General features: G+C 36.0%; 3 protein-coding genes and 1 long non-coding RNA gene across 4 annotated transcripts; 3 read left to right on the plus strand and 1 right to left on the minus strand.

The window, feature by feature from the left end:
- Window positions 1–4,255: 4,255 nt before the first annotated feature.
- LOC132038566 (uncharacterized) lies at window positions 4,256–5,292 on the minus strand. The gene is made up of 2 exons (XM_059429218.1): window positions 5,231–5,292; window positions 4,256–4,973 (listed from the first exon to the last, which is right to left on the minus strand). Exons 1-2 carry the CDS (start codon window positions 5,290–5,292, stop codon window positions 4,256–4,258), a joined length of 780 nt encoding a protein of 259 aa, XP_059285201.1.
- Window positions 5,293–7,347: 2,055 nt separating this feature from the next.
- Window positions 7,348–10,039, plus strand: LOC132037876 (uncharacterized). The gene is made up of 2 exons (XR_009410075.1): window positions 7,348–9,202; window positions 9,608–10,039. It is a non-coding gene; the product is annotated as an uncharacterized LOC132037876 (long non-coding RNA).
- Window positions 10,040–11,794: 1,755 nt separating this feature from the next.
- LOC132037407 (uncharacterized) lies at window positions 11,795–13,719 on the plus strand. The gene is made up of 2 exons (XM_059427922.1): window positions 11,795–12,484; window positions 12,574–13,719. Exon 2 carries the CDS (start codon window positions 12,616–12,618, stop codon window positions 13,252–13,254), a length of 639 nt encoding a protein of 212 aa, XP_059283905.1. The 5' UTR covers window positions 11,795–12,484; window positions 12,574–12,615; the 3' UTR covers window positions 13,255–13,719.
- A 3,091-nt stretch (window positions 13,720–16,810) lies between these two features.
- Window positions 16,811–20,906, plus strand: LOC132037877 (cytochrome P450 734A1). Its single transcript, XM_059428519.1, has 4 exons — window positions 16,811–17,399; window positions 18,581–18,825; window positions 19,525–19,885; window positions 20,119–20,906. The coding sequence occupies exons 1-4, from the start codon at window positions 16,899–16,901 to the stop codon at window positions 20,536–20,538; spliced, it is 1,527 nt and encodes a 508-aa protein (XP_059284502.1). The 5' UTR covers window positions 16,811–16,898; the 3' UTR covers window positions 20,539–20,906.
- The last annotated feature ends 2,814 nt before the right edge of the window (window positions 20,907–23,720 follow it).

The raw sequence follows: 23,720 nt of genomic DNA on the forward strand, positions 1-23,720 counted from the left end.
AAATTGACCCCCGTATGTAACCCCATCATATTGTTAAAACTCTGCAACTGCTGTTCTCATTTGCTTGATATTTTTCAGTTATCAAAGGTCAATATATCCAAAATTTGTAACTAAATCAGACCAGATAATTTTATTATTTTTAAATTAATCGAGATGGAGAAAGACAATGTAGACATTAAGATAGAATTCATAATTTAGTCATGACGTTTAATCCTATTTACCTGCCAACTGCACAGCGCACCACTGAAGCTCCACTAGTACTTAGAGCGGAGCACCTGGTCTTCCCTCGGGAAAGTGCACATGATAATATCCTTTGACAATTTTTTGTTTGGAGAAAATCTTTAAAAAGATGGAATTCCTTTGTCCATCACAACTCAAAACAACCGTGAATAAGTTGAACGCTCAGGTTTCCCTCCAACGTTCTTATTTTTCTATCTTGTTGAATTAAGGGTGTCTTCCGTATTTTTCTTCATTTGGTCAAAATTTTTGAAAAATATTTTCTTTTGAAAAATAAGTTTTTTAAAAATAGAGAAAATGAGTAGGGAAAATAAGTCCACAATTGACATATCACCAACCACCCAACCCACCCCCAACAACTCCTACAACCCCACTCACCTCCCCCACCCACCACCCCCCCACAAAAGAAGAAAATTTAAAGTTTTTAATTTTCTTTTTTTTTTTGAGTTTTCTACACCACCCATCCCCCTGCCCGGTCCTGTGGGACCCCAACCCCCCCTCCAAAAAATATATATTTTTTCTTTAAAAAAAGTTTTCAAAAGTTTTATTGTTTGGTTTTGTACACCATCCACCCCGCCCCAAGACCCCACCACCCCCTCCAAATTTTTTTTTTTAATAAATTTTTTTTTTTTTTTTTTAAGTTTTGAAATTTTTTGTTTTTTGATTTTCTACACCCCCACCCTCACCCGCCCACACCCCTTAACCCTTTCCGAATTTTCTACTTCACATTTAATTTTACCTTTATAAAAATGAAAGGGAAAAGATCACTCATACCTTTATAAAAATGAAAGGGAAAAGATCACTCATACCCAATGAAAACAAAATATTTACGCGCCTCTACCACCTTTAATTTTTGTGCCCCCTAAAATATTCGCGCTGACATCATCGTGATGTCAGCGCTGCAGTAGTCGGTGAGTGCTGTCCTTTGAGGGGCAATAGGTACAATAATTTGCTTTCTTGTTTTTTGTTTTCTTCTTTTTATTTTTATTTTTTTAGTTTCTTTGTACCTTTTTTGTATTTTATCTTTTCTTTTTCGACTTTTTGTTTTAACTTTTAAAAATAAAAATAAAAGATACAAATAAATATACTAACTAACTATTTTTAGATTAATAAAAAAATTAAATAATTAGATTACAACAAGAAGTAATTAAGAAAAATACTAAAATTACTAGCTTATTTATTAAAACCTAAATTAATAGAAAATTTATTTTTTTATAAATCAATTTTTTCTTATCTCTCCTTTTCAAATTTCATTTATTTTTTATAAATTATTTTTCTTTATTTTCTATTTATTATAATCTTATTCTACACACGTTTTGGCTTTTTTTTTTTTTTTCATATAAATAAAAAAGATAACTGATATAGCACTCAGCGCTCTATGATACCCAAATAGTATATCATATACTGACTGAGTATAAATATACTGTGTGGGTTATCATAGGGGACATCTTTTAGCATATAGTATATTAAATCAGTAGCAGTTGAAGTATACTATGATACTCACATGGTATATATCATATACTGACAGGATATCATAGAAGATTAGGGGCCCGTTTGGCTTAGCTTAAAAAAAAATAGCTTATAAGCTGAAAACAGCTTATAAGCCAAAAAAAAAAAAAAAAAATTGGGTTGGGCTTATTTTAAGCACAAAATGGCTTATAAGCTGGCCAGCCAAACACTCAAAAAAGCTGAAAACAGCTTATAAGCCAATCCAAACGGGCTCTACACTTTTTCAAAAAATACTACTCAGCCCTCTATGATACCCAAATGGTATATCATATACTGACAGGGTATAAATATACTATGTGGGTATCATAGGGGACTGTCATTGCTTCAAGAAAAACACTCAGTCCTCTGTGATACCCAAATGGTATATATTATATACTGATAAGGTATCATGTAAGATTATTTCATTCCTTCAAAATATACTACTACATGATACTATCGCAGTATATTTATAATGCTTACGATATAGAAATAAAATGCACCTTTACATATTTATTAGTATAAATGCTTTGTTTTGCCAAATGCAACAAAAAGGAAGGGCAGTTTTCAGTCCTCTATGCTACTAATATGGTATGTTTTCTATATCAATATGGTATCACATAGGACTGCTACAGTCCTTGAATGAAACACTCCTCGGTCCTCCATGATACCATCATGGCGTATACCATATGCTGAGATGGTATAATGAATGACCGTTGCAGTCCTTCAATGAGGCACTCTTCAACAGTCCTACGTGATACCATCATGGTATATACCATATACTTAGATGGTATCATGAAGGATTGCTGAAGTCCTTGAATGAAACAGTCCCCGATCCTCCATGATATCATCATGGTATAAAAATATACTGAGATGGTATTATGGAGGACTTCTTGCGTCCTTCACCTATGTCAGCAGACTTGCATGATACCATCATGGTATATACCATGTACTGAGATGGTATCATGAAAGATTGCTGAAGTCCTTGAATGAAACAGTCCCCAATCCTCCATGATACCATCATGGTATAAAAAAAAAACTGAGATGGTATTGTGGAGGACTTCTTCAGTCCTTCACCTGTGTCAGCAGTCTTGTATGATACCATCATGGTATATACCATATACTGAGATGGTATCATGAAGTATTGCTGAAGTCCTTGAATGAAACAGTCCCCAAACCTCCATGATACCATCATGGTATAGAAATATACTAAGATGGTATTATGGAGGACATCTTGAGTCCTTCACCTGTGTCAGCAGTCTTGCATGATACCATCATGTTATATACCATATACTGAGATGGTATCATGAAGGATTGCTGAAGTCCTTGAATGAAACAGTCCCCAATCCTCCATGATATCATCATGTTATATACCATATACTGAGATGGTATCATGAAGGATTGCTGAAGTCCTTGAATGAAACAGTCCCCAATCCTCCATGAAACCATCATGGTATAAAAATATACTGAGATGGTATTATGGAGGACTTCTTGAGTCCTTCACCTATGTCAGCAGTCTTGCATGATACCATCATGGTATATACCATACACTAAGATGGTATCATGCAGGACTGCATATACCATGATGGTATCATGAATGACTGACCCACATGATGTATCATATACTGGCAAGATATCATAGAAGGCTGATTCATTTCTTAAAAAAAAAGTTTAGTCATCTAATACTTACATGGTATATATCATATACTGACAGGGTATCATAGAGACTATTTCGATCCTCTATGATACCCACATGGTATAAATTGTATACTGAGAAGGTATCATAAAGGATTGATTCATTCCTTCAAAAAAATTATACGAAAATACAACTAATTGACTATAAGCATATTTTGGTATTTTAATTTTTAAATCATTTTATCAAGTTAAATTTTATAAAACAATTGAGTCATATGTTTTATATAAGTTTAGTTTTCATTTTTTTTAAATGAGATAAAAAATTTAAAAATATATTTTATAATAATTTAAAATTTTAAAATAAGCTAGTAATTTATTAATTTTTAATTATTTATGGTGTACTCTAATTATTTAATTTTCTTATATTTTAATTAATCTAAAATAGTTAGTTAATATTTTTATTTTAAAAAATAAAAAAGGAGAAAAGACAAAAATGGAGAACAAAAAAAAAAAGAAGATGAACTAAAAAGGGAAAAGGAAATGAAGAGAAGAAAAAGACAAAACTATTAGGGGTTGTTTGGTAGAAGGTATAAGCTGGGATATTCCAAAGACTAATTTTTGTACCATATTTGGTAGAAGGTATAAATTTATCCTGAAATAAATTTATACCTTGTACCAAACAAAACATAAAATGCATCCCATGGTATAAGCTTGGATATACCTTCTTATACCACTTATCCTGAGACTATTTTATACCATCTCCTAGATGGTATAAAATAGTCCCAAGATATGAGGTAATTAGTCCCGGGATTATAATCCCGGGATAATTTTAGCCATGCACCAAACGACCACTTAAAGAAAACAAAATGGACAGGCAGCAAAAGCCAGCTGATGCTAGCTAAGGCACATGCGTACGTCGGGTAATAGTTTGCGTAGTTAAATTTGGTGCGGGGTGGGTCGTGGTGAAGAAAAAATTTCTCATTTCCCTCAGTTGCTTGATCTCCTCAATCCATATAGTAATCCCCCAAGATGGTTTCCATCCTTCCTCTAGTATTTTGTAAATCATCTCAGAATCTATCTGCATTATGATATTATTCAATCCTTTACACCTACAATACTTCATAGCTTCCAAGATAGCCATTACTTCAACATCAGTATTAGTTGTTATCCCAATCTCCTCTGCTTGTGCATATAGCAAATCACCTGCTGAGTTTCTCAGACAAAAACCATAGGAACTTCTCCCAGGATTACCTCTTGATGCACCATCAGTATTACACATGATCCACCCTATGGGAGGGAAGTTCCAATTAACCTTAGTAACCTTCAGTTCTACAGTTCCTCCTTCTATTAGTTTGAGCAAATCCTCCCATTTATTAGGTAACACCTTAAAAGAAGGGTTCCTAATTTGCACCAATCTCTGAATAGTAGCATATACCTGAAATATCACTGTTCCAAGGGATTTATTCTCTCCATGCTTGATGCTATTTTTTCTTTTCCACAGCTCCCAAATGATTATAGTAGGGGCTGCCTTAAAAATATGTTTAAGTCTCCCTGTTACTGTGCTTGCCACCATTTGATAATCAGCTGTTGCAATTGCAATCCCTCCACTACTATGCCTGCTTTTGAACAAAAATATGTGTAGGTTTTGTTAGCCACATAAGAATTGGTAAATAAATGTTGTATGGTCTCTCCTTTTGGAATTGAACAACACCAACACTTAGATACTATGTTATAGTGCATCTTTCTCAAAACATCATCTGTTGGAAGTCTAAACTTCCAAAATCTCCATAGAAAGAAAGAAATTTTAAAAGGCAGCCCATTCACCCATATATTCTTGTAAATTTCTCCCTCTTGACCTCTTAATCTCACATACTCCCAAGCAGATTTTACCGTGAAATCTCCTTTATTGCTTAGTATCCACAAAGGCTTATCCATACCCTTCTCTCATCTTGGAGGTGAAATTGTATCAATGATATGTTGTACAATATCAGCAGGCAGTAATGCTGTTAATATGCCAACATTCCATTCCTCTCCATTCATCACCTCATATACATTATGTACAGTTGCATCATATGTCTCTCCATGAGCTACAAAATACAAAGCACCCATGCCTGTCCAATTATCAAACCAGAATTGAGAGTTTCCACCTTTGGTTTGCTACTAAATTTGATGTTCAATCAGGTCCCTAGCTTTCAACATCTTCTTCCATGTCTGAGAACCATATTTCCATTGAATCACCACTGGATTTTCCTTCTTACAGTAGTTGTTACTGATAAAAGCACTCCATAAAGATGGTTTGGTTCTAAAATACCACCATAATTTACACTATAGAGCCATTGATACATCATGTAAAGATCTAAACCCCAAACCTCCTTCCTTTATGGGCAGACACAACTAGTTCCAAGCTACCCAATGTCTACTTCTGCCTCCTATGGTATTGCTCTAATAAAATTGAGCAAACATCCTATGCATCTGATTAATAAAACCATCTGGAGGATTGACTGCTGATAATAAATATATAGGCATGCTTTGAAGGACATGTTTAATCAAAATGGCCCTACCACAAAAAGATAACATTTTACCTTTCTATCCCTGCAACCTGTTCATAATCTTGAGAAGAATTGCATTAAAGAAATCCTTTCTTCTTCTGCTATAAAATATTGGACATCCCAAATACACAAAAGGAAAATCTTTTCTGGCAATTCCTGTCACAATTTCCACTGTAACACTGATGTCTCCAGGAACATTGTGATGCATATATACAGAACTCTTAGAAGTATTAATCTTCTGCCCAGAAACCTTTTCATATTTCCTCAGAATTGCCATAATTAACTGTAAAGATAAAACATCAGCTGATGAAAAAATGATCATATTATCAACATATGCAAGATGGTTAATCTTTGGACTCCATTTAGGCATCCCAAACCCCTTAAACTGTGTTATATTATGTAAGGCATTTAAATTTCTAGTAAGTACTTCAGATGTGAGGATAAACAAAGTTGGAGACAGAGGATCTCCTTGTTTAACCCCTCTGGATGACTGAAAGAGACCATGCTTCTGCCCATTAATCAATACAGAATACCAATCATTACTAACAATCCTAAACACCATGTCAATCAATATTTCATGAAAACCCAACTTCCTTAGGACTTTAGTCAAAAACAACCAGGAAACCCTATCATAGGCCTTAGCCATGTCAAGTTTCAACACCACATTGACCTCTCTTGCCCTTAATCTACTATCAGCCACTATTTCTTGAGTTACAAGATATTCTCAATAATGCTTCTGCCCTTAACAAATCCAGCCTAATTCAAAGAAACAATATCATCTAGCTTATCCATTAGCCTTTCATGAACCAGCCTAGAAAAATTTTTGTTAACAAAATTACTCAAACTAATTGGCCTCATGTCAGAAAAGGTTGAAACTACATCCTTTTTTGGAAACAACACCAAATTAGTATGAGTGATGAACCTTGGTAACTCTGCTCCACAAAAGAAATCCTGAACCATCTTGATAATATCATCCTTAACAATGTCCCAACAAGTCTGAAAAAACAAACCTGTAAAACCATCTGGGCCTCCTGCACTCTCCCCATTGAGACTAAAAACCACTTTTTTAATCTTTTCTTCAGTAGGCATGTCTATTATTGCAACATTCATAGTCTTATCAATTAATTCTGGCACATGGTCTAACATCTCAAAGTCAGTGGGATCCTCTTTTTTCATAAACTGGTCCTGATAGAATCTCAGTGCTTCTCCCATAATCTGATCTTTCTCTTCCAACCAATTTCCTTCATTGTCCTGTATTCTCTTTAGTTGCAATCTCTTTCTTCTACCTTGCACATATGCATGAAAAAAATTTGTATTTCTATCACCATCCTGAAACCATTGCATCCCTGCTTTTTGTTTCCAAAACTCCTCTTCTAAATGTAGGAACTTGTTCAGCTTAGCTTGAACCTTGTGTGAACACTCTCTATTAGCTGGAGTTCAGCTTAGCCTGAACCTTGTGTAAACACTCTCTATTAGCTGGAGTTGGTTGCAATTCAAATTGAACTTCATGTACCTTAATCACATCCTCCAAGGTTTCAATTTCTCTAAAAATATTGCCAAAAGTCTGCTTACTCCACAAAGTTAAACCAGCTTAACTTTCTTCATTTTATGGTGAAACAAAGTAAAAGGGTTAGCCATAAAATCCACAGACCATAAGGCTCTTACAGTTTCTACAAAAGATTCTTCTTTAACCCAAAAATTCAGAAATTTGAAAGGTTTCTGAATTGGTTCCACATTTCCTGAATATGTAATCAACAGAGGAGCATGATCAGACCCTGTTCTGATTAGATGATTAATATCAATTACAGAAAACCTATCCAGTAGTGCCTGATTTCCCAAACATCTGTCCAGTCTTTTGAAAATGCATTCATCACCACTTTGCCCATTCCATCATGTATAATTGCTTCCTTTAAAACCTAAATCCATCACATCACAATTTTGAATACAAGCTCTGAAATCTTGAATTTCATTAATTGTAACTGGTAAACCCCCTAACTTCTCTGAATCAAAAACAATAGTATTGAAATCACCTCCTATCAGCCAAGGGATCTGAAAACTATTAGATAAGTCTTCCAGTGTTTCCCATAATTCCATTCTCTCCCTTTGAGTACACTTTGCATACACCAGAGTAATAACCATTTCTTCTTGAGTTTCCATGACTTTCAACTTGATACTCAACTGTTGTCCATGATCTGCCACCACTTGAAACTCAAACATGTCATCAATGAAAGCCCAAATTTTGCCTGAACTATTCACTACAGCATGCTGAATTCCAATCCTTCTTCTATATGCCTCTATCTTGTCTGCTTCTTGAAAAGGTTCCATTAATCCCACAAAACCAAAATGATATTTGTTCTGTATTTGAATGAGTCTTGTAAAGTCCTCCATAGTATTGACAGATCTAATGTTCCAAATAAGAGCATTCATAATGAAACATTAGATTTATTCTGATGTCTTCTAGTTTGAACCCCACTTCCTGGGGGTAAGCTTTGATCCTTTGTATGTTTTTTCTTTCCCCTTCCCAAGCTTTTCTCTAAAAGCTTTGGTGAGAAATCTCCATCCCTAACTGCTGCCTTAAGACTTTGATCCAAATTATGAGCATCCAAATCCTTTCCTCCTGATATCTTTATCCCCTTCTCATCAAATCCTCTTTATTCTGTTTCTTTTTACCACTATTCTGCATGGTTACCCCCTGTTCTTTACTCTGCACCTCTTGCTCATGTGCTTGTTGTAACTTATCTTGTTCCTGTGATTGATTTTATCCCTTTGATCTTGTATCCACCTCTGCATCTGTCTCACCATCTTTAGCATATCTCTGAAATTGTTCATTCTCTTCTTCAACATTAAGAACCTTATCGCTATTGTTTTGTATCTCATCTACTTCCCCATGTGCTTTGCTACTGTCATCATCCTTCAAATACAAGACTTCATTGACCTTGCTTCCACCACTATCTTTTGATTTGGTAGATGATTCCATTTTTCCTGCACTTGCACTTGTTTCATATCTGGTGTTTTTGTTTTGATTGGACTTCTGATTTGCATAACTTCTTTTTGTTGAATCACTGCCTGCCTCTTTATTGATTGTTTCACCGACCTCTCCTATTCTGCCTCTTGTGTCTTGTGACTGAATATCCTCTCTGTTTTTTTTTTGCCAGAACTAACTTGTGTTTTTTCAGGACTGCAGTCATCTTTGTCTTCTACAACAAAGAATTTCAGGATTCCCTTCATCAACTTGATCTGGCTCTTGTTCCTCCAATACATCAAAGAGATTATGAGTTTCAACTATATCCTCTCCTGTATGTTTATCTTTCTCTTCTACTTCTCCAATTTTGACTCCACTCTTATCTTTTATGTATCTATTCTTTCTTCTTTGTATCCACTCTTGCTTTGCTTGATGATTTATTCCCACTCTTTCTTGTCTTTTCTGATTGTTATCATTATTTTCACGACTTTATTTCTTCTCATGTTATTCCTTTATGAGTTCTTCCCTATATTGTTTTTCCAAATCTAGATGTAATGCTCTGCATTCCCTCTCCTCATGTCCTTGTAATTTACAATTCTTGCAATACTTTGGAATGAAATCATAATTTATATTGATCCATTTTGACTGTTTCTCGCCTGTTTCATCATCTTCTTCTGCTATATGGATTCTTTTTGGATGGTCTGCTAACAAATCCAATTCTACTTTAACTTTGGCACAGCTGGGTCTGGTTCTATTAGCAGTGGCTAGATCAACAACCAAAGGCTTCCCAACTGCTAATGCTAAAGAGAATACAACATCGTTTGCAAAGAAATTAGGGGGCAGTTCCGGGAAACTTATCCATCCAATAGCTATGGATGTTTCCTCAGATGGCTTGAACCATGAATTCCAAATCAAAAGCCTCATGTGACAATATCTTGATCGTACCTGAATATAATATGCCGAACTAGATAAAAGTTTGACATAATCTTCCAATAGACTCATTCTGATTAAAACATGCCTATCTTCAATAAGGCCAATTTCACAAGGACCTTTTATGAAACATTGCTCCGGAATGGCTGTCCTTAGTTCCTTGATGTCTATTACGTCATAAGAAAACTTCCCCAATACTTCATATTGTAAATTTTCTTGTATAATCAATTTCTTAACTTCAGAGGATTTCCAAGTCATGTGTGGCTCTCCATCAATGTAAACAATTGGTTTAGGAGGCACAGAAAATGTCTCCTTTTTTTCATTAGGCTTAAGCAGATTTGCAAAATTATTAATGGATTGAACTGGTGGAACAATAGCAGGTTTTATAGGATTAGGCATAGTAGATGTGGAAGGGGTATCATTAGGCATTATGGATGGGTTTAAAGGATTAAGCAAACTTATAGGCTCTTTTGAAAAGACAATAGATGGTAACGGAGGAAACTGTGGGAGAGAGAGGTTATGGCTATTAGGTGGAACAGCCACCTGTGGTTGTTGTCCATCGGAGGGATTGGCCATCACGGCCGATTGTGGTTGTATACGGCTAGGGTTTGGTTTTTAGAGAGAGATTACGGGCCCACCACACTCAATTTTATGGGATTTGCAGATCATTTATTTAGTTAATTGTGGCTAATATAATAATTAGTTAAAATTATTAATTCGCAAATTTAGATAGTTAGTTAATATAATTGAACATCCTTAGTTTAGGTCTTAATATCCTTAAGATAATATTTGTTAGTTAATTTTATTTAATCCTTAGGTTAGGTTTGAACATCCTTAGTTTAAAATTTAAAATAGCATTAATGTAATATTAGTTAGTTAATTGTAGTTAGTATAATAATTAATTAAAATTATTAATTCGAAAATTTAGATAGTTAATATAATTTTCCGTTAAAGTCTTAGTTAGTTAGTATAATTGAACATCCTTAGTTTAGGTCTGAACATCCTTAGTTTAGGATTGAACATCCTTAGTACAATTTTTCGATAAAAGATTACATAATTAATATTACATGTTAATGATTAATTAAAAATGCATAAAACAGATATGACACCTCCATGGATCCCACCCCCTTCATCCTGGGCCCTTCGAGCCAGAGGTACTTTATCTACAGCAGCAACATAGGTCCCAGCTAGTATGGGATTCGGATGTAGATCCCACCCGCTTGGTCCGTCCTAGGTTTATGGAACAAGCATGGGATATTTTAGCAGCTCGGCCCCCACATCCTCGTGTCTTAGAGATACTATATCAGGGCGGTATCTACCGTTGCGTCGCTGCTGGTCGCGTACAGCATGACAGGGCTCTTGTGACGGCCATGATTGAGCGATGGCGACCGGAGACCCATACATTTCATCTTCGCACTGGTGAGGCCACCATCACCCTTCAGGACATGGAAGTCCTTTACGGTTTCCAGGTCGATGGACGCGCTTTGTATATTGCGGAGCCTCAGCAGATGCCATTGTATCGGCAATAGTTGACTAGGCTCACTGCTTTCGTGCTAGAGCCGCATGATATATGGGGACAGAGTCGGCTGTCGATGCATTCCCTCTTCGATCACTTGCGGCTCGTAGACATGCAACATCCGATTACAGAGGACACACCTCAGGTTGATGTTGACCGGTGTGCTCGTCTGGACCTTCTTGTCATATTCGGGGGCATCCTGTTCCCGAACACATCGGGTTCCCATGTGAGCTTGAGGTATTTGCCCTTTCTGGAGCATCTGGGCGAGTTGGGATGTTACAGTTGGGGCGTTGCTATTCTGGCCTTCATGTATTGTGGATTCTGTAGGGCGTCTATGGGCGCGAGGACCGATGTCGCTGCATTTTGCCCGCTCCTTCAAGTACTATATTTAAGTGTGTGTAATTTTATTCTAAATATAGCTTTTGAAACGACGACTAATAAAATATTTTTTTAATGACCCTTTCAGATATAGGTGTGGACTAGGATGAGACCTTTTCAGCCCACAGCTATTGACCCTCCGCTCGACTATATTGATGAGGCGATGCCATACGCGCGGATGGACGAGAGGAGGCATTATCCGAGATGTGGATACGCACAACAGTATTCTCCCGTACAGGGATAAGCTAGATCGTATGACGTCAGACACGGAAAGTTTTTTTGATTTTACATTAGTATGCTATTTTTTTATTTTTTTTTACTATTGCAGTCTTTTATTGTTAACTAATTCAATTATTTTTACAGGCTTTTATATGGACACCGAATGATCAGATTTTGGATCAGTTGCCGGCATTTTGTAGGGTTGGTGAGCTCTCGTGGAGGTTGCGGTGTCCATTGATACATATGGACATAGTTGAGGATCACGCGACCAGCCGCGTCTTACGACAGTTCGGCCATGTACAAGATTTACCTGAGTAGGCTACTTGGGAGCACGACCATTATACGCGGGACGAGCGTACAGCCGTCACTGATGCATGACGGGCCTTTATGCAGCTCCAGGTCCACCGTTGGGATCAGAGGGTAGGGACGCTAGCGGTGGTCGGACATGCGACTCCGGTCCAGACGTACATGCAGTGGTACACGCGGATCACTCGCAGCTTGATTGGCAACCCCGCCAGGCCTGGTGCAGATGGCCGAGGATATGCAGCTTTCGCAGGACAGTATGAGGCGTTGGTAAGTTTTATTAGTCTTAAACTTAATTAATCGTTTAATGTATTGAGTTGCAAATTTATTCAATCATTAATATTTGCAAACAAATGCAGCTACGGACCGTATAGAGGATTCGCGGGGAGAGCTTGGACCATATGGATGCCCCTGAGACAGCAGGATATGCAGCACGGATGGTTCAGCTAGCCGAGGGTGGTATGCAGCAGGCGCAGGAGCTCGGACGTGTCGACGAGCCTATTCCAGAGGTCCCGCATCAGGCAGCGGGTGGTCGTGGTCGTGCCAGAGGGGCTGGTGGCCGAGAGGGTAGGGGCAGAGGGGCTGGTGGCCGAGGTGGTAGGGCCAGAGAGGCTGGTCACAGAGGGGGTGGGGCCAGAGGGGGTCGTGGTCTAGTAGATGAGCCTGACGACCATACACCAGTTCCAGCTCCAGCCCAGCAGCCTCCGTCGACTTCAGAGATCCCGTCGACTTCTTACCGGCCGTCGAATTCTCACCGGCCGTCGACTTCAGAGCATCCGTTGACACCTGTATATATGCTGGATTTATTTTCAGATCACATGTTCTGGCTATCGCCTGCACGACCGCTAGTTCGTCATCCACAGGGTGAGCGGCCGGCTCGTGATCTACAGGGTGGCACGGTGCTGGACTTCGATTTCTTATTCGAGGAGTTCGACATGTCTCCGACTCGGGGCCCGCTCAGGCGACTGCTGAGGAGCCATCTCAGGAGCCCGTTGACACACAGGTTTGATTTGTTACAATTAAATAATGTATTAAATTAATTTTTTATATGTTATTTTATGTTTAGTTTAGCATAAAACTAAACTATATTGTTTATATGTTACTTCAGGTTCGTTCTTCTGCGCCTGTGGATCCATCTCCTGCTCCGGCACCATCTACATCTCCGGCTCCAAGGCCCACTCAGGAGTCCGCTGAGGAGCCAGCTCATGAGCCCTCTAAGGAGCCCTCTAGGCAGCCATCTCAGGAGCCCGTCGACACACAGGTTTGATTTTTTACAATAAAATAATGTATTTATTAATTGTTTATATGTTATTCCATGTTTAGTTTAGCATAAATCTAAACTAAATTGTTTATATGTTATTTCAGGTTCATTCTTATGCGCATGGGGACTTGTCTCCTGTTGAGATTGAGCCATCTCCTGAGGCTCACATTTCGGCTACCGTCGTCTCCCATAGGAAGCATGTTTTGAACAAGCCCCCTAGGAAGGAAACGCAGGATGATCACGCCATACAACGTGTACAAATTAAGAGGAAGAGAGGGGATGGAGATGATGGTGAGAGTGGTGGGGGTAGTGGGGTTCGCCTTAGGCCTAAGGTTATTCTAAAGCCTCCCACATGTGAGACCTAGGGGGATGGAGATTGTGTATTTGTAAATAAAATGTACATTTTATGTTAATATTATATTTTTTTTGGGTATTATTTTCTTAATGATAATTAGTTATCTTAGTTTTTATTGTCGTGTAATAATAACTCGTGCAACGCCCTAAATTAATCAAAACCCTATAAAATAAAACACTTAAACTTAAAGATACAAGTTTCCAGACAAACAAAACTTACTCCGGACACTTTACAACCCCTAAAACGACTATCCAAACGTACAGGTATACTTGATGCGTTGAGCCTACATTATTGTTGGCAGAAAAAGATACCAGTCTCTATATATAATATTGATATTCCGGAGTTTTTAAACATGACTAATCTTTGGTCAAAGTACGAAAAAAACGTGAATTTCAAAACTATTTTTTTGAATAAAGGGCTGGCAGTTTTAGAAATGAGGTATTGCGCACTAAATTAGTGCGCAATAGGGCCAAAGTGTAAATTTACACTTTGGTCGCAAAAGGTACTTTGGTTACTTTTTTTTTTAGTGGGGTATTTTGGTGGACACTTTTTGGGTTATTTAAGTTGCGGACTCAAATATGTATAGTAGGCTTGTTGGTTTCAGTTAATACTTAATTTGACCTTATATAACCAAAGCCCTACGTTAAGGACCATTTTGATCATTTTCTCAATATCCAATAGTTATTGAGTTGGAGTTGGATAACGAAAGAAAATTTTTGCGAATCAAGTAGCCACGGTGGCCCATGCCATTTTATTCAATTACTTAGCTTATCTTGCCAACAGTCAGCAAGATGCATACCTGCTTTCCCCAATTTTCAATGCCATAATTATAATAGTAGTTAGCAGAAAACCATTAATCCTAAATGAATCATCTAAAATGTTAAATTTGTTCGAACATGTTCACTTAAATATGTGTTACATGACACCTAGTGTTTCTAAGAGGAAGATATTTCACCATATGAATTAAAAAAATTCAAATAAAGAAAGTGAATATAGAAATTTGTATACTTAAAATCAATTTTGTGCACAGTTAATGTATAACTATTTTACACCTTCAGTTAATTTACTACAATAAGCGATTAGTTATAGGAAATTTAACAATAAAATAATTAGAAAATAGAGTAAATAGCCTGTTGTAAGAGAGTGCTCATATAAAATTTATACTATGTTCGAGCCTCACAGGTGATCATGCATGGGGTTTGATTCGGTTTCTCTCAAAATCAAAACCATTTAAGTTAAATCTATTTAAAAGAGTATGGGATAAGGCACTGTTACCCCCCTGAACTATACCGAATTTGCTACGACACACCTTACCTTTCCCAGGGTCCTATTACCCCCCTAAACTTATTTAAAACGGAATAATTACCCCCCTAAAAGCTGATGCCCACTCTCATATGGGAGAGTGACATACACTCTCCTTGCCACATGTGTATTTATTTGTTTTCTTCTTCTTTTTTTAATTTTTTCAGCTTACGTGTCAATTTTTTTTTAAAATAAAAATAAAAAACTGAATTTTCATTAAAAAAAAAATGAGTTTTAAAACCGTCTTTTTTTTTTTAATTTGAAAATTTGATTTTTTTTTTAAACCCATTTAAAAAAAAAAAAAAACTAAAAACATGGATTAAAAAACTGAATTTTCTTTTTAAAAAAAGGATTTTTAAAACCCTTTTTAAAAAAAAAACTGAAAATTTGTTTTTTTTTAAAACCCGTTTTTGAAAAAGAAAAAAAAACTGAAAAATGATTATTTTTTTTTTAAATATGGAAAAATGGATTTGTTAAAAATATGGAAAACTTGATTATTTTTTTAAAATGTCTTAAAAAATCTTGATTTTCATGATTTCATTTTCTTAGGACACTTTTATTTTTCAAATAAAATCCGGAAAAGTGTTTTTCTTGCCAAAATGTGAAAAAAACTGAATTTTTATAAAATTTTGAAAAAATTAATTATTTTCTTAACATGTGGAAAACCCTTGTTTTAAAACTAAATGTGGAAGACTAGATTTATTTTCAAATTTTAAGAAAATGCAGATTTTTAAGAAAAAAAAAATTAAGTTTTCCCTTTTTTTTTTTTCACTCTCTCAAAGAGAGTGAAACACACTCTCTTTATGCCACATCGGCGTTTAGGGGGTTAATTATTCCGTTTTAAATAAGTTTAGGGGGGTAATAGGGCCCAGGGAAAGGTAAGGTGTGTCGTAGCAAATTCGGGTATAGTTGAGGGGGGGTAATGGTGCCTTATCCCAAAGAGTATTAAGACGTACTCCCTCCGTCAATTTACATGAAGGTATTACTGGGCATTGAGTTTGTGAATAAAAAGAATTTGTGGTTTAAAACAAATCATAGATATTTGTATGGTCATAAGTCATGCATTTAAGAGTAAAAGGAGAAGTTCAAAGATAAATTATTATTCCTCAGTCCTCTGTCCCAAATTCCTTTTTAGTCTATCAAAAAAGAATGATGCATTTATATATTTAAAAAAAAATTAACTTAAACTTTCTCATTTATCCTTAATAAAATGATTTAGAGCCACACAAATATTTATGGCTTATTTTAGGCTATAGATTTCAAAAGCCTTTCTTTATTTCTTAAACTCCATGTCTAATCAAATTATACCACATAAATTGAAATGGAGTAAATACTAAATATAAAAATATGCCATTTTGAGTATCAAATTGAGAAAAATCTGAGTACTGATTAATCAATACTTCCTCCGCTTAAAAAAGAATGCCCACTTAATGTTTGCACACCCTGAACAAAATGCTAACTCTTACGATAAAAATAAATAATTTGATTAAAATGTCCCTAATTAAATAAGTATTGAGATTTAGTCACTTAACACTTAATAAGTGTAAATTTGAAAAAATTAGATTAATTCTTTCTTGATTTGTATAAAGAAACACTCTTTTTTTAAATTTAAAAATAAAGATTAATTGAACACTCTTTTTGAACCGGAATGAGTATCCATAATAAAACCTGTCATTTTTCCTCACACAGCCACCCACGCGCGCGCGCACACACACAGTGCCTGTGTTGAGAAGTTACTCTTTTCAGCTCAAAGAATTTCCATTTTCATGGTGACAATGATCTTCTTCCTCCCACTACTCTTCATTTCCTTCTTCATTTTCAAACTGGCTTACAAAATCATATGGGTCCCTCTAAAAGTTCAACATCACTTCAAGAAACAAGGTATAGAAGGACCAAGTTACAGTCCAATTTTCAAGAACACAGCAAGTATCAGAAGAGTAATGATAGCAGAAGCTGAATCAAAGATAACTTGTTTCAGTCATCATCATGATATAGTAGTTTCACGTGTGATGCCACACTACTATAATTGGTCAACGCTGTATGGCAAGAATTTCCTTTACTGGTTTGGTCCTACACCTAGGCTTGCTATTGCTGACCCAAAGCTCATCAAGCAGATTTTGCTCAACACCTGTGGTTCTTTTGAGAAAGTCAAACATAACCCTTTGTCAAAGCTTCTCTTTGGAGATGGGCTTGTTAGGTTAGATGGTCGCAAATGGGCTATTCATAGAAGGATCACCAACCAGGCCTTTAACATGGAGATAGTAAAGGTACTCATTTTGTAATTAATGCTTCTTTGCCTAATCTAGTTCGGTTGTTTCTTGCAAGTATTAACTCACTCCTTTCTATTTTGAATTTTTACCTGGTAAAATGCTTTTTATTATAACCGTGGTGACGGGTCAGCTTGCGCACACCTCGACAAATTCCATAGGATACCCTGCTAGCTTCCACATAATAGCTATCAGGTAACTCTGTCCACCGAGGCTTGGACAGATGGGAATTTTTGCCTCAGCTGAGATTTGAACCTTAGAGTCCATGGTTCTTAACCCACTTCATTGACCACTAAGTCACACGCTTGGGGTGCTAAAATGCTTTATTTTACATACTACTAATGTCACTTTATATGGATCATTACCTAAGAGTTGCAAAATTTCTTTCAACTAGTCTATTTTATTTGGCAGGATTTGATTGGACATGAAGCATAGAATGTTAGTTTGACTTATAGTTGCAATGAAAGAAATCTCTAAGTAATGGTTGAAAAATTACGTTGAATGAGAAAATATCACATCAAATATAGTTTAGAATGAAAGTTTATAGGAAAAAACGGTATCAAACATTTTGAGAAAATTGTAGTGTCTTAGAAATTGAAACAGATAAAAGGGAATAGCTTTTAAAAGCTTATTCAGTAGATGAAAGTAGATCCTGTTGTGCAACTGTTATTCATCTTTATTCCTGGGGAGATCCACTTGATAGTTTTCTGCTTTCAGGTAAAAAAATTGTGGCAGGAGGTTGATTGGTTGGTGAAGTACGAACATATGAAGAAACAATAAGGAATAGGAAAAAAATGTAAATGTCCATAGTATTGTTGTTTAAGCAGAGAGAAATGGGGGAATAAAAGAAGAGTATAGTAACAGAAACAAGACAATGCATTCACTATTCAGAAATATATCCAGAATTTAAAAGCAGTAGGTTTGGCGTGGACGCAGTACACTATATGTACATTTTAATTTTTTTTCAACATATCTAGCCAGTCTCACGAAGGGTGTTTCTGTATTGTGATCTATACTGGGAAAATGAGTGCACTGCATTGTGTAAGTGTTGTAGCTAAATGATTCTCCTAAAGGTCAAGTATATGTCTCAGGGGTTGGTTTTCTAGAATTTTGTCATGGTTTGACAAATTGATGTAAGCTCAAGCTGATTAATCAATTGACATGTGTTCATATATTCTCAGGGTTGGATTTCTGAAATGGTTGATAGTACAACAAAGTTGTTGGAGAAGTGGGAAGAGGTAAGAAGTGCAAGAGACCAGTTTGAGATAGACGTACACAAGGAATTTCACAACCTTTCAGCAGATATCATTTCTAGGACGGCTTTTGGAAGCAGTTTTGAGGAGGGCAAGCGTATTTTTGAATTACAAGACCAGCAAGTGAGCCTTGTTTTAGAGTCCATACGAAGTGTTTATATTCCTGGATTCAGGTGCATTTCGTTATCACATAGTGTGATGCATCGATTTTGTTGAATACCAAACTTATATGCATCCGTTTCTTTTATGTTAAAATCCTCTAACACTTTTTCTTTTTATGAATGATACAGGTAAAGGTTAGGAGCAAACAAATGCAAATGCATCTCATTCTTTACTGTTGATTTTTTTTCCCTCCCTTCTTGCAATTTCTGTTCTAAAGAGAACTACCATGTAAAAGCCAGAGGGAAAAACAAGTGAGAAGATAAGATATGTTTTTGTAAATAGTCCATTGTATCTTTTAATACCACTGGATTGATTGTTTTTGCTATTCAAAATGTCCACTATAACCTTTTCAGAAGAACTCCATTTGAAATGCCCCTTTGACACCTGCAATTGCCTTATGCAAAGTGATGTTTACAGCTATATTGCTACCCATCAAAAAAAGAATGTTTACCACTATATTGCTAGGCACTTAGAGATTGCAGCATTGCCAGAAAGAATATTACTAAGCTCTAATTTGGCACATGAGATGAAACTAAACGTTCATTCTAAGCCAACTTACTGTCTCTGTTGAGTTGAAATGGCGGAGTCTTGTTACTCGCTTCTTCGAAAATATGGCTTCCTCATCCTAGAGCAATTTACTTGCTTCATTATTTTCAAAGTAAATCAAGCCATTTCTTTCTTCTGGACATCTAACGATGAACTAGATACAGATTTTTACCCACCAAGAAGAACAGATTGAGGAGTAGACTGGAGAAGGAAACTCGAGATGCAATAAGGATGTTGATAAGCAATGGCAGCAGAACAGAAAACAATTCAAAGAGCTTGCTTTCTTTATTGATGAATCCACTCAAGAATCAGGATGACAAAGAGGAGATACTGGATATAGAGGAGGTTGTAGACGAATGCAAAACATTCTACTTTGCAGGAAAGGAAGCAACTGCTAATTTTCTGACATGGGCTTTTCTTCTGTTGGCGTTGCATCAAGAATGGCAAAGCAAGGCGCGGGAAGAAGTCGTTCGTGCGTGCAGAAATGGGATTCCTACTGCAGAGAATATAGCTGATCTCAAGATTGTAAGTTCAGCTGTTATTGCAGATTCTATACTCTCCTTAACAGTCTCATGATAAGCCTTGTATTGTACTTATCATTTGTCTCAAGTATGATACAAAGGACTAACATGCTTTAAGAAACCGCTTTAGTGATGAACAACCTCCTTATGCATTCATGGTACCTGCAAAGATAGTGCATAGTATCCCTATTTTCTCGCAATAAGATGACAGGATGTGTTTTTATGTCCGATTGGCAGGTGAGCATGATATTGAATGAAACACTTCGACTTTACCCGCCAGCAGTGATGTTGATGAGACAAGCATCCAAGAAAGTCAAGCTAGGAAACCTTGACATTCCAGGGAACACACAGATCTATTTGGCCATGACTGCTGTCCATCATGACAAGGTGATCTGGGGAGATGATGCGCATGAATTCAACCCGTTGAGATTTTCTGAGTCGCGGAAACATTTAGCCTCATTTTTCCCATTTGGATTAGGCCCCAGAATCTGTGTGGGCCAAAACTTAGCTCTTGTTGAGGCTAAAGTGGTCCTGGTAATGATCATTCAGCAATATTCTTTTTGCATTTCCCCATCATACATCCATGCCCCGATGCAGGCTATGACCTTACAGCCTCAGTATGATGCTCAAATACTCTTTAGCAAGATTTCTTATTGAGTATTTGCTTGAGAAAACGCCAGGGTTGTCCAGAAACAAAATCCTGAAAATAAATGCTTGCTACAGAATAACTAGTGCTGACTGACTTTTTATTCTTGTGTGCATTATGAGGACTACAAACTCACAGGACATGATAACAGCCAACAAAGAATGTACTAATATGTACTGAATTTCATACCAGAAAGAGACTTTTATGAGGAGCTTCAAAATTGTGTTGCTGGGACCTTGAGTTAAACATATTGCTTCTTTTAATGTGGATGTATATAGTTTTCTTATATACCATTGACTCGTATAGTCGGTGTTTACACTTTGTAAATTATCAGTATGGTATGATAGTCAACTAGAATAAACCATTGGTTGCGCTTTTATTTGGTTGATCAATAGTTTGGTATGATAGTCAACTAGTGCATTCCTCCACTCTATAGTTACGATGGAAAATCTTGAAAAAATTCAGAATTTCTAAATTTACGGGGTAGTAGCAAGTGAGTTTGTAATCATCAGTAAAAGAGTAGTATGTATGTATAGTTTCCCAGGAGTCTTTTGGACAAGCAAGTTAATGCCCGCTAGCAGCCAGATTCTGGGTTTATCTCTTGTAAGGTAAGGTAAAACAATTTTAACTTTACCAATCAAAAAAAAAAAAAAAAAAATTAATTTCACTCTAGTTGATTCATCCAGTTGAATCAATTTTTTGGTGAGGCAATTCTATTCATTCAAAACCAACTAACACACACTCATATCATGATTGTTCACCAATTCTACTTTTCAGTGTCAGCTTCTCAGATCACTCCTTTAACATGATAGAATATAAAATACGTAAAGATTATTAAGGAGGATGTGGTTTTTGTCACGATGATATCATTAATAGGACAGCTATCACATATTTTTTTTGGGTTCGAAGCTATCACAAATTTCTCGTCACTCTATAGTTGTGTATAAAAAATAAAAAAAAGACAAAAGGTGTGTTAATTATAAGGGTTACACAGAGAACTTGACAGCTAAAAACCCAAATGGGCCTTTCCGTTAAGAGTCTTATCATGTTAAACCTACACTCGATGTCTCACTTAATCCACCAAGCACATAACGTGCACTGTCCGATAACCATATATTTTAGGGGAAATAACCCATACATATACAGCCCATACATTTAGTTTGCACTCAATATAGTCCATTGTATCATCGGTGCATCAATATGTAATGGGGCAATTTGCACGATTGTCCTTCATACGGACTGGTCTTTAATTGTTGCCCCTCAATTCGCTGATCTTTAATTTTTGTCATTCGCTTAAAAATGTGACCGAAAATACCCTGAGGTTCTGGGTTCGAAACCCAGCAGAGTAAAAAATAATAACAATTTCGTAAGGCATAGGTTTCTATGAACCTATGCCTATTCGAAACAGATTACATAGAATCTATACGAGATGGCGGGCGACTGCGGCGCATAACCTAAAAATCTTGCGGAGACGCAAACTTTGTCTTATAAGCGTGGCTTTTAGTTATGCGTCTTAAAGGAAGCAAAGTCTTTGCATAAGGCAAACTTATTGCAAAAGCCTTGCCTTGCGATTTTTTTTTTTGTTGACGGGGGCTCGAACCCAGAACTTTCGGGGTATTTTTAAATACGGCCACCTTTTTAAGCGAAGGGCAAAAATTAAAACCGAAGAATTCGAGGGGCAAAAATTAAAAGGAAAAGGCTCAAATATGCCATTGAATTATCGTAAATGTCTCATTTATATGCCACTCGTCAATAGTTTGACAACATTTATCCATCAATATTACCAAAATGGCTCATCTATGCCATCGCCTTTATCAAAATGGCTCATTCATGCCATTTTCATTAACACCCGTTTTACAATATTAGATATGACACGTGACCTCCAATTAGAGGTCCACGTTATTTAATTAAACCGGCTCAATTTTAAATCCCAAATTAATAAAAAAATCCGACCCAAATTAATGAAAAATGGCATGAATGAGCCATTTTGATAACAAGACAAGATAAATGAAATGGCCAAACTATGACCCCCCCCCCCGTAAATGAGTCATTTTCGATAGTTCGATGATATATTTGAGCCTTTTCCGAAAAATTAAAGACCACCCCAATAGAAGGACAATCCGCGCAAAAAAATGTATGTAATGTATAGATATATATATTTAGTTGCTCAACTTCTTTTGTAATGTTACATATATATCCTTATACACTATTATACATTACATATACATTCTTATACACTATTAGACAGTACATATACAAATTGTTATACATTATTATACAAGAGAGCACCATTAATGGAATAACTCGCATTTTCCATTAGCTATGAAACAAGAAAAAACTCAACTGAAATTTTCATTGAATAAACACAAGACAAGGAATTAAAAAAAAAAAAAAAAAAACAAACAAACGAAGAGAGCAAAACGTGACCGTTGAATCTAATGTTAATTTAATGGGAAAACAAATCTATTGGAAAATAGAAGAAAGTTCAAAATTTAAGTCTAATTAAGTATTTTGGTTTCAGAAAGATAAAATGAATAATGACGAAATTCACTATTAAAGTTCCTGAAGGTTTGATGAGTATTACTTTTTAGGGGAACTTGCATTATTGTAAAAAGTTACACTAAACAAATATAATAAATAAATTCAACGGTTAACTTCTTTTTATTATTTTTAAAAGCTAACGGGCTAAATATATAATTTATTGTCTAATAATAGAGGAGATGAAAGAAGAAGAGAAAAAAAAAAAAAAGCACAAAAACTTCTACAAATTTCTCCCTCAATTATAAATGAAGCTTTTGGAAGAAAGAGATTTTAGTAAAAGACAGACAAACAGGTGATATAAAGAAGAAAAAAAGAAGAAGTACGAAGGGGTTGGGAATTAAAAAGAAGTACGTGGAAGAGGGAAAATGAGATTGGAGACCAAGCTTCTAATAAAGGAGTTGATTTAAATGTTGAAAAAAGGCTATGTGAGGTAATTAACATAGTTTTTTTGGTAATCTCTACTATATAGAAATTTGAGTTTCAGAAGCAGGATCGTCGACATCATTCCAAGGGTAATTTCGGAATTGTATGATTTTCGTGCCTCAGAATATTGTATTTGACTGCTTTATTAGGTGTACTTTTATCATTGTCGGACATAAGAACCGCCCATATTTTGTTTTCAACCTTTTTGCCCGACGAAATGCACCTCACT

Source organism: Lycium ferocissimum, chromosome 11 (genome assembly GCF_029784015.1).
Source record: "Lycium ferocissimum isolate CSIRO_LF1 chromosome 11, AGI_CSIRO_Lferr_CH_V1, whole genome shotgun sequence".
In the NCBI taxonomy this organism is placed as follows: Eukaryota; Viridiplantae; Streptophyta; class Magnoliopsida; order Solanales; family Solanaceae; genus Lycium; species Lycium ferocissimum.

Bases quoted from the DNA above. Each gene is read 5' to 3' on its own strand.
- LOC132038566 (XM_059429218.1), bottom strand. From the start codon at position 5,292: ATGGATAAGCCTTTGTGGATACTAAGCAATAAAGGAGATTTCACGGTA. The intron at 4,974-5,230 runs GTATGTGAGATT...GTTCAAAAGCAG, and splicing joins ACGGTAAAATCTGCTTGGGA to GCATAGTAGTGGAGGGATTG.
- LOC132037407 (XM_059427922.1), top strand. From the start codon at position 12,616: ATGGATGCCCCTGAGACAGCAGGATATGCAGCACGGATGGTTCAGCTA.
- LOC132037877 (XM_059428519.1), top strand. From the start codon at position 16,899: ATGGTGACAATGATCTTCTTCCTCCCACTACTCTTCATTTCCTTCTTC. The intron at 17,400-18,580 runs GTACTCATTTTG...ATATATTCTCAG, and splicing joins TTAACATGGAGATAGTAAAG to GGTTGGATTTCTGAAATGGT. The intron at 18,826-19,524 runs GTGCATTTCGTT...AACTAGATACAG, and splicing joins GTTTATATTCCTGGATTCAG to ATTTTTACCCACCAAGAAGA.